The 11,633-nt window shown below is 36.9% G+C and overlaps 1 protein-coding gene across 1 annotated transcript in view; it reads left to right on the top strand.

Moving 5' to 3' along the window:
• The window catches only part of qsox1 (quiescin Q6 sulfhydryl oxidase 1), a 56,656-nt gene that overhangs the window by 17,517 nt on the left and 27,506 nt on the right, over positions 1-11,633 (top strand). The window contains exons 7-8 of the mRNA XM_051947198.1: positions 6,870-7,004; positions 7,088-7,217. Coding sequence (XP_051803158.1) covers positions 6,870-7,004; positions 7,088-7,217 — 265 coding nt within the window. The remainder of the gene's footprint in view (positions 1-6,869; positions 7,005-7,087; positions 7,218-11,633) is intronic.

Below are 11,633 nucleotides of genomic sequence, written 5' to 3' on the forward strand. Positions count from 1 at the left end.
CTAATGTGGACGTGATGAAGGATTCAGCTTCATGTGAGGACATCCAGACTGCTTATTGTTATCGGTGACGTTCAGGACAGTTACTGGTACAAGCTGGACAATAAAACACTGTGACTGACTGGAAACAACCGCTGCTTGTCTGGAGCCAACAAAAGTAGAGCAGACTTTAAAAATTCTACATGATTTTCAACATTATTATAAATGCAGATGCAGGTTTTAATCCTCCGTTCATTTAGGAAACGTTTAACAGGTTGAATTCAACCTCTAATCTGTGTTTATCTTAAACTTTTATAAGATTCTTTTTCATTTTACGTGATTAAAGCAGGACAAACATCGACTTTATTTGGTTCTTATGCTTTGTTTTCTGCCAAAAAGCTTCATCTTGTGCTCATTATTTGAACTTATCCCTAACTTCACTGCATTCATGAGAACAGAACTGAAGACCTCGAATCACAGCTTCAACATTTTAACACTGTTAGAAAAAAGAACAACATTCAGTGATCAGAGGGAAACCGACTGACTTACTGTTGTTTTTGCGTTTGTCTCTTCTTTCATATTCTTCCTGTACAAGATGCAGAAACATTGAATTTATTTGGTTTCTATTCTTCCACGATGTGTTCGTTTTCTGCCAGAAAGCTTCTTCTTGTCTCATTATTTCAACACTATTAATGAAAACATACTTCTAAAACTAGATTAACAACATGAAAATAAAAGGAAGATCATTTTGAGACAGGATTTTAACAGTAGAGGTCACATTTAAGAAGCTGAATTCAGTCAGAGATCCAGAGAAATGCTTTTCAACATATAGATGTCGAGAACTATTTTATCAAACCTTTTAAAGACAACTGGTGGATTTGTTTTAGAGATGCTTTTGTGAGCATCTTGTCTCGACTGAATCTGATATTTTTGCTTTCATCTCAAACTTTTCTCTGCTTATTTCCGTTTAGCTTGAGTTGTACAAACTTCAGGTTTATTCCCCTTTGGGTCTCTTTGTTCCACATTCTCAGTTTTCTACCCAAAAGTTTCACTTTGCACCGATTGTCTGAACCCTGTTCATGAGAGCAGACTGTATCTGATGTTTTTATTATTATTTATCTCTACCTTTGTTCCAGTTGTTTCCATTTAGCTTGAGTTGCACAAACCTCAGGTTTATTCCTCTTTGGTTCTTATTGTTCCACATTCTCAGTTTTCTACCCAAAAGTTTCACTTTGCACCGATTGTCTGAACCCTGTTCATGAGAGCAGACTGTAAAAATTCGACAGACTGTATCTGATGTTTGTTTTGTTTAATTATTTATCTCTACCTTTATTCCAGTTGTTTCCATTTACCGGTAGCTTGAGTTGCACAAACATCAGGTTTATTCCTCTTTGGTTCTCATTGTTCCTCGTGTCTCTGCTTCAGTTTTCTGCCAAAAGCTTCATCTTGTCCTCATTATCTGAACCCTGTTTATGAGAACAAAACTTTAAAAATCCACGCCCAGCTTCAAAAACGGAATTTTCTGTGTTGCTATAAAAGGATGGACGACTTCTGACGCCGGTTTTAAATTCTCCGCTCATAAAAGAAACTTTTAATTTCATGGTTAAATTTTTGAAGGACGTTTTAAAATGTGTAAGCATCTGGTCTAGACTGTATCTAGTGTCTTTTTTTCTTTTATCTCAAACTTTATTCCAGTTATTTCCATCTATCTTGATCCGAGTAGCACAAACATGGTTTATTCCTCTTCGGTTCTTATTAATCCTCGTGCGTCAGCTTTGCTTTCTGCAGGAAAAACTTCATTTTGTCTTCATTACCTGAACTCTATTAATGAGAACAGACTTCCAAAACTAGATTCCAAACATTATTATAAAGAGAGACAATTCCTGATGCAGGATTATAGTAGTAAAGGTCACATTACAGAGACTGAATTCAGCCAGAGAGACGCTTTTTAACAGTTTTCAGTGATCTGGAGTATGGAGTCACAGGAGTGCCACATCAAAATATAAATAAATAAACAAATGTGGAAATATAAAGGGAAATAAATAAATAAATGTGGAAATATAAAGATAAATAAATAAATGTGGAAATATAAAGGGAAATAAATGTGGAAATATAAAGAGAAAAGAATAAATAAATGTGAAAATTTAAAAATAAATGTTGAAATATAAAGAGAAATAAATAAATTAAAAGGAAAATTTTGTCTTTGCTTTTACCTTTTCTGCTTCTCTTTTATTTATTTATTTATTTCTCTTTATATTTCCACATTTATTTATATTTTGATGTGGCACTCCTGTGACTCTACTGTTTTAACAAACGTAATAAAAACACATTGGCGGCTGTGTTTTAGAGAAACAAGGTGAGCATTATCTGCATCCTGTCTCGACTGAATCTGATATTTTTGACCTTTTTCTCAGACTTTTCTCTGCTTATTTCCATTTAGGCTGAGTTGCACAAACATCGGGTTTATTCCCCTTCGGTTCTCATTGTTCTCGGTGCGTCAGCTTTGCTTTCTGCAGAACAGCTTCGCCGTGTGCTCATTATCTGAACTCTATTCATGAGAATACTTTTAAACATCTGGCCTCTTAATGGGATCAGAGCATCAGAATCGCTGCCATTATTCACCATCATAAAGCGCCGCTGATCATTCCTCACCCTGCAAATTCATCCGCTGTTTCTGCCTCTTTGTTTGGCCGTTTCAATAACTTGGCATGCAAAGAGGACTCTTTTTAGTTGACAAATGCAAAAAGGAAATGATTTATTGCTGATTTATTTATTCACCCTCCATCTCTCCCCCTTCCCGCTTCCAGCCTCCCTCATCTCCATCACTGTACAGAAGGGAGGTTTTTTAATTTCTTGCATGAAAACAATGCCATTGCTTTTTCTGGCTTCACCTGCCAAACGAGCCTCCAGCCGAGCCCGGCGACAGATGGCCTCCCATCATCGCTGAATGTCTGATTGATCCTGGGAGAGCAGCGTGTGTGTGTGTGAGTATGCAGGGCGTCTCACATCCGTCATGCGTGTAATGTGTGCCGGTCCCAGGTGGGTGCGTTCCTCTCAGCCCGCTGGCCCTGGGGATCCCTGGATGAATGGTTTTCTCTCCACATCTGTACACTCCCACCACACTCGCAGGTGTAATTGAGTCCTGGAGCTGGTGTGAGTGAGCGTCGGCCTCAAGTATCCATCCTCCTTATTACCATCCAGTTTTTTTACGACTCTGTGTGTGCGTGACGAGGGGGGGAAGCAGATGAGAGCAGGATGTGAAGAGCGGATTAATGGCGGCGGCTGTGACGGCGGGGTTATCACACGGCTAAATGATCGGCCATCTCTCTCTGTCTCTCTTCTCTCTCTCGGTTTTTACACGATTCTGGCACCGTCTGCTCAAATGTGTTCCAGTAAGTGTGTAAAATACACGGCCGTGAAAAAATACGGGTCATAAAGTGTTATTTATGGTGGTGGACTGCTGGAACAAAAGACTGGAATTTAAAAAATAAGCATCTTGATTTTTGGTGCCACAAGTGTGTACATTACAGTCACACTGGAAAAAATGCCCCTCTCAAAACAAGAAAAAAGAACTTATTTCAAATAATTTTTACCTTGAAATAAGTGAAAAAAATCTGCAAACAGAACACGTGAAAAATGTCCTGGTAAGGTTTCTTGAAATAAGATGTGATATTTAGAATATTGAGATCTTAGAATTAGCTGGAAAACTTATTTTAAGTTAAATTTTACCAGGATTGTCAAGCTTAGGTGTCTTACTCCTCCTGTTGTCCTCATTTATGGCACCAAAAAATATTGTTGCCTCGTCTGAAAAATTCCAAAAAGTCAGCAAAAAATTTCCCCAAATTTATAAAAATTTGTAAAATCTTCAGGAAGAAAATTTAAGTTTCCCTCAAAAGTTTTATTTAAAAAGAAAATATCCAGCTTTAGCACAAAAAAAAAAACAAAATTGCTGGATTTTGGTAGATTTTTTTTCTGAATGTCCTTAAAGAAACATTTTTTTTTAACATTTTTTTTCCCCCAGCAAAAATTTTTTAAAAACTTTCCCATAAATTTTTGAAAATGTGGAAGTTTTCACTGTCAAAATATGCTTTTTTTCCCCCCACATTTTTAAACTTTAAAATGGGTCAATTTGACCCGCGGGACGACAGGAGGGTTAAAACAAGATAATATCAAGATTGTTTGACTTCATAAGATATTTAAGATGCGTTGTCTTAAAACAAGTCCCTCCATCTGCTGAAAGGTCACTTGTTAAGTGAATTTATCTTAAATCAAGTGGGATGAGATGTTTTGACTAAAAATAAGACAAATAGACTTGGTAAGATTTGAGTTTTTGCAGTGTATGTGTGATGCCTTTTAATTAAAAGTTATGCACCGTTTCGGGCAGTTTGCATACAGCTGGGGCATAATATGTCATACTAGTGCACTTTAAACGTGCAAAATGAGCCGTCATCTGTCTGTGCACTTGTTGAAATTCTTTTATACTCATGCAGGACACCATGATGGGCCAGAAACTGCTAAATTCTACTAGATGTAGTCAAACATCCTGATAATTTTGAATTGTGTTTATGTATGTTGCATGTATCAGGACACAGTAAATCATTTTTTGGTGTACTATATAGTATAGTAGTGGGTCAGTTTGTGTTGATTCAGATAGAATTCAGGAAACATGTTGCTCAGAATTTCTTATTTGGGACTTTAAGGGGATATTTTGGCAGAATTTCTGAGAATTTTTTGTTTTCTCCCCCTTTAAAAAAAAACGTCTAAAATTAAAAATCCGTCTGCTGCTGGATCCGTCCTATCATTTAGATCGTCTGGAAACTATTCTGTCAGTGTCCTCACCAAATTTCACAGCTGTGAGAGTTAAATTTCTGGAGATATTGAGCTTTTAAAATGGGTTTCCAGGTGAAAATGCAAAATTCATGCATCTGTAAACACTTAAACTTGAAATGTGAGATAGTCGAGTGGCACTGCTACCTAAACTGACGTGAGCTGACCCTCGTTTGGATATTGGATCATATTGTATTTTTACATGTTGCATGTATTAGGACACAGTAAATCCTTTTTTTGGTGTACTATATGGCATAGTAGTGGGTCAGTCTGTGTCGATTCAGATAAAATTCAGGAAACATGTTGCTTAGAATTTCTTCTTTGGGACATAGGAAAAAGTTCTGTAAAATATTTTTGAGAATTTCTGAGGATTTTTTTTTGTATTTTCACCTTTTTATAAAACATCTAAAATTAAAAATCTGACTGCTACTGGAACTGATTTTTCAGCGTCCTCGCGAAATTTCTCGGCTGTGAGTTTAACTTCTGGAGATATTTAACTCAGATGGAGTTTTTTTTGGGAGGTAAAAATAGCAGAATTTCTAGGGCTGGACCCGAATATTCGTTCGCTACGGCGGTATCCGGATATTAATTTTGGTATCCGAATATTCGGACATTACAGGGGCGAAACGAATATTCGGATATTCGTCTTTAATGGGGCCCGAATATCCAGAGACCAGAAACCACTATTCGGGCCAGCCCTAAGAATTTCCATGTCTGTAAACATCAAGTTCTCAAATTTAAGGCAAAAATATTTGACAGAACTGAATTCTGACCGCATAATCTAAGACGTTTTAGCAACTCTTGTGTCTGAACTGAGATGAGCTGATCCTGGTTTTCATACTGAAACACAATCCTCGTTCCAAAGTCATCCTCTGCTGTGACAGTCGGTGGACTTCTGGGTTTCTGAGGCTGAAATCGGGACCAGAAAAGTTCTTCCACATCAGATTATGCAAAGCACCCGTCACTCCTCTGTGCACAGGTGTCACTCCTCTGTGCACAGGTGTCACTCCTCTGTGCACAGGTGTCACTCCTCTGTGCACAGGTGTCACTCCTCTGTGCACAGGTGTCACTCCTCTGTGCACAGGTGTCACACTGAAACCAGAAAAGATCCTCAAACTGATGCTGTCTGATAAAATAATCAACCACAGACCTCCATGATAGACGGTTAGTTTGACCTCATTGCTGTGTTTTCATGTGGCTCATTATCATAAATGCACAGATATCTGGATTATTTTGACTTGTTTTACTGATTTGTGCACCTGCGACCTTTAATAACCTGCAAAAAACAACAAAAGTATCTTTTACTTGAAACTGTTCATTTTTTAGTTCATTTATTGTTTTCTTGTGACTTAAATGCTCTAATTAATGCCTTTTTAGTGCTTTATTGTCATCCAGGTTTCTTACTCGTGTGTCGGCATCTTTTATCGTCTCTCTCGGCTACATTGCACTTGAGGGCTTTACCCGTTTTAAAGTGTGAAAATGTGGAAAAAAAATAACGTTTTCACAGTGAAACTTCTGCTGTCCACATTTTCAACATTTTTGGGAAATCTTTGAACATTTTTGGTGGAAAAAAAATGTTAATGTTTCTCAAGAACATTCACAAAAAATAACCAGAATCCAGTGAAATTCACTGGATTTTGGTTAATTTTTTTTGGTGAATGTTATTAAAGAAAATATCAGAAGTTTTACTGATGTAATCACTTTAGATAGTTTTAGGATTTTTTTTTTTTTTTTGGAAGCTTTTCCTCATTTTTTTTGAAAATATTTCCAAGATTTTTTTTTTTTTTTTTTTTTGGCCAAATTTGAGTGACTTTTTTTTTTTTTTTTAATAAAACTTTTAAGGGAATCTTTTAAGGAATTATTGGAATTTTCTTCCTGAAAGTTTTGCCAATTTTCAGAAATTTGGGAATTTATTTTTTATTTTTTTGCTGAATTTTTGGATTTTTTCCAGACAAGGAAACAATTTTTTTTTTTTGGTGCCCGTAAATGAGGACAACAGGAGGGTTGAATAAACTGAATAATTATGATTGACGGCGCTAAAATCCATTCGTTGTTTTCTCCCACAGCAACATTGAGGCTCGGACTTTTTACTCCTACGCCCTCCAGAGGCTGCCGGGGGTGGTGCGGTCGGGGAGGCCTCCGTCCTTCTCCACCGTCTTCCACATCAACACCACTGAGGAGCCGTGGAGACCCTTCAACAAGTACGAACGCACACAGCTGTCCTTCCCGACTCATCTGTAGGTTTTTATCTTCACTTTTTGAATGTTGTTTTTGCTGTGCTCAGGTCCAGGGTTTACATGGCTGACCTGGAGTCCACACTGCACTACTCGCTCAGAGTGGAACTGGCTGCTCAGCCTGTGTTCAGAGGAGAAGCTCTGAGGGCTTTGAAGAAGTACATCTCTGTCCTGGCAAAGGTAGATCCATGCAAACACCACAGACGAAAGCTTTCTGCGTATTTAGACACGCGGAAAGTACAAAATAGGGCTCATTTTGATTCCAAAAAACACGATAAAGGAATGAAAAGACAGATGAAAACGCCTTCATTCAATGTGTTTGGTTGTAAAAACTTCTGTAATTATGCAAGATATCTCTCATTAAACAAATAAATGCATGTAAAGATGGGTATCTAGTAGCTCACACATTCTAGTTAAGAAAAATAAGGAAACTACTGTGCAAAAGAACGAGCAAAGTAGATGAGAGGATCTGAAAGCTGAAAAATCGGCTGCAATAATGCATTTATTTGAGTTTCTGTGCTGAAACTTCATCAGAATCCGTAGATTTAAAAAGAAAAACGGGTCAAAAGAAGATAAAAATCTAAATAAAAGACCTTTTTAATTTATTTTTTCTGCAGGATTCTGTTGCACAATAAGCTTTCTATTGCATTTTCCTCTTATTGCCTTACAGGATTTTATTGATTGCAAACTGTTGTAATCAGAAAACACAACGGTCCTTTCACGGAAAATGAATCTGATGCGTCCAACTTCCAGTGTATTATGAGCAGAGACCTGCAGTGGCAGCAGGTCACCGCTAGATGGAGAATAAGACAACGGAAAGTGTAAATCTGAGCTGTTGTGTTGCAGCGTTCAGCTTTTAGTTTCTTCCTGTTTTGTTCCTTTTAGCTTCCATCACGTCCGTCTGCTAAATGCACAGTTCACATAAACGCACACAGAGCTGCAGACGGGATCAGAAAGACTCTCGTGGGTGTTGTTGACCCTCTTCATGCTGGTTCCCAGGAGGACTGAAACGTTCACGCCTCCCACTCAGGCTTTAAACCTCGCTGGGCTGCAACAAACGCACACATTTCTCTAAATACTTGGTGCTAAAAAACTCCGCTACCGTGTTCTGTTTCTGTTCTGCCCCTTCACCGATCTCTTTTCCGTTTTTCCGAGGGTTAATATGTGGTCAGTTGGCTCATTTCTTCACATTTAATTGAACCAAATCATGAGTGTAAAGTGTGTTTGCATACAGGGCTCACAAACAGCATGTATATGAAGAGGAGTTTCTGTGATTTTGAGAACTTCTGCGCATGTGAGGGGCAATAGTATGTTTTATTTGGGATCTTATTTCAAGAAATATGTGTAAAATGTCTTTGGAAGTCTAATAGGAAGTCTTAAACTGCTTTTGTCACAGTTTATCATTAAAAAAAGACAATAAAAGTGACATTAGCCGCACTGGAAGCATCACATTTTTGCAGTTTTGCTTGTGTTCTGTCAGTTTATGGATCTTTTTTTTTACGTTTTTCCAAGACTTGTTGTTTGCTCTGTTGTTCATCTTTTAACTTTAGCTACAATCATGACGAATTTTTACCATTTAATTGAACCAATTTATGAATGGAAAATGTGTCTGCATGCATGGGCTCACACACAGTCTGCATGAAGAACTGCTGGTGTGTTTTTGAGAACTTGTGCTCATGTGAAGGACTACAATTGATTATTACTCCCAGTATTTATATATTTGGTGTCTTATTTAGTCTATAAAGCAAAGAAATGTGTGAATAATGCCTCTTATAATATCCAAGAGTCTAATAGAAAGTCTTACAACGGCTTTTTCCACCAGTTTATCTTCAAAAAAGACAAGAAAACCGACATTAGATGCTCTGGAAGCACCAAATTTTTTGCAATTTTTGCTCTAAATGGACACACTGATCAGGAACAGTCTCATTAGAATGATCCAAACACTCCTCCTCATGCTTGTGTTCATGCTGTTTGTGGTACTTGCGGCAAAAAACTCAATTTTCTTCTTGGATGCTTCAGTTCTGCATCTTTATGGATAGAAATACATGAAAAATGCCGATTATTAGATTCCTGGATGTCATAAAAGGAATTTTTTCACACAATTTTTCAGCATAAACTGCAAAAATTTCATTTTTTTGGCAAAAAGTGCAAAAAAAATGTTAGAAATTTATCTTCATACATACATTCAATACTTCTAGCTCAACTAATGTCGCTTTTCTTGTCTTTTTTTAATGATAAACTGGGAAAACAAGCTGTCTGAAGGCGTTCTGTTGGACTCTTGGATAATATAAGAGGCATTCTTCACATATTTCTATCCATAAAGGTGCAGAACTGAAGCAGGAGGGAAAATCCAGCATAAAAGTTGAGTTTTTCTACCACAAACGGCATGAACAGATCTAATTTTTTGTAGTTTTTGCTTCAAATAAACAGCCTGATTAGTTGTAAACCTCAGTAGGATGCACCAAACTCTCTTTCTGCTTGAGTTCATGCTGTTAATGGTGGAAAAAAACTCAACTCTCTCCTTGAATATTCTCTCCTGCTTCAGATCTGTTGCACCTCAGTGGATTTTTTCTACATTTTACCAGGTTTAAGGTTTGTTTCCCTTTAGTTGGCCCAGATTTGGCAGCTCCCCCCTCCCTGGGTGAAGTGTGCCGTCCAGGCTAACATGTTGTGGTGATGAGGCTGACCTGTAGCTCCGTCCCCATTGGCTGCTCACCACAGGCTGTTTCCTCCAATCTCTCTGATTATATCTGGCTCTCTGGGGAGGCGTCGGGCAGCAGCGAGTCGTTCTGCAGCAGAAAAGGAGTGTTTGGAGGGGGAGGCGGAGCTCTGTGGCCTCCCATTAGCTCCGGTTTGTTTAGTCAATAGTGGCAGGTCCCAGTGGAGTTTTTAGTGTCCCCCCCCCCATCAGAGTGGAGCTCAACGGGGCTTTGTGAGGAGGAGGAGGATGCTGTCATTGTTACAGATGATGTCTGATTGTTAGAGATCTGGAATACGTTTGTAAAAACAGGTTGGAGACAAAAATCAGAAGAGGAAAAAGGAACTGAAGCCATGTTTATTCTGTACAATAATAATAATAATAATTTGTTAGTGATGATTATACTGATAAAAATATTTGTGATAATAAAAATCCAAAAGTGGTGATGATGATGATGATAATCAGAAAAATAATTAATAATTAATCATAATGATCATATTTCTTATTATTAATACTACTACTGCTCCTGCTACTACTAAAAATGATGATGATAAGAATGATAATGATAAATTAGAATGATAGTTATGGTGATAAGGATGATAAAAGTAATGGCCATAATAACAATAATAATAATAGTAAAGATGATGTGATGGTTATAACTGTGATGATAAATATAAATTAAAATGATAATGCTAATAATTGTGATAATGATTGAACAAGTGATAATGATTTTTAAAAATTAATACAAAGTAAAATATCTAAAAAAATAGTAATGTTAAAAATAATGTTGATGATAATAAAAAATGAATGTAGTGATGATAAAAAATATGATAAAAAAATGATTGTGATTAAATAATGGTAAAACAATAATAAGAATATAATGATAAAGATAAATAAAATGGTGATAATTATAATAAAATGATAGAATAAAAGAATATAGTGATGAACAGAATTATGATGCTACAAACAATGATACAAAAATAGTTAAACTAAATAATAATGATGATGATGGTGATGATAACAGTAATTAAAATGCGTTATTTGTGTAGAACCTTTTGAAAACAGAATTACAAAAGGTCGCACAATAAACACTTAAAAACAAATTAGACAAATAACAGAAAAATATTGAAAGGTCCCTGATGGTAAAAATCCATTTTTCTTGTGTTTTGTCATCGCTAAAAACTTGAAAATTTAAAATATAACAACTAGTTGGTCTCCCTGCTAGTCAGAATTCGACCCAGCTGCTTTATAACTCGTTCTTCCTGTAGGGGGCAGAAACGGCAGCAGATGATTGATTTTCAGAGTCAAACGTCACATTTAGACCATCACTAAAACCAGGAGTTACAGTCATGATTAAACTAGCCATCCTGTAGTATTTGGAGCTGAAAAGCAAGACTAATAACGGGATGATGAATCTGAGTCAAAGGAGAGATTTAAAGTTTGAGTTTAGTGACCAGTTGAGAGTTTTGAACCATCAGTATGTTTCTAAGTGAGGATCTGAGGCAAAAAATTAAGCTCACAGGGATCATTTTGAGCAGTGAAATCTTAAATTTGGTGTAATTTAGTGCACATTGAGCGTCTGATGGCAGCATTTTGTAGCACCATTGTTGTTTGTTTCATCTGCTGAGGCAAACATGGATGAAATATCAGAAATGACCTCACTTTAAACCATCACGTCCTCTTGATTTCTCACAGAGTGCGTAAAAACTTGACACCTGAACTCACCACATGAGTCATGTGATTAGATTGGAGTGAAAGTGACTCACGATGACTTGACCTCCGTATCACTCTGGTGTCATTTTCCCTCATCCTGACTCATTTCTGAACATTTAACCGAACCAAACCACGAGTGGAAACTGTATTTACATATTTAGACTCGCACACAGTGTGCATGTAAA

Source organism: Acanthochromis polyacanthus, chromosome 4 (genome assembly GCF_021347895.1).
Source record: "Acanthochromis polyacanthus isolate Apoly-LR-REF ecotype Palm Island chromosome 4, KAUST_Apoly_ChrSc, whole genome shotgun sequence".
NCBI lineage: Eukaryota > Metazoa > Chordata > Actinopteri > Pomacentridae > Acanthochromis > Acanthochromis polyacanthus.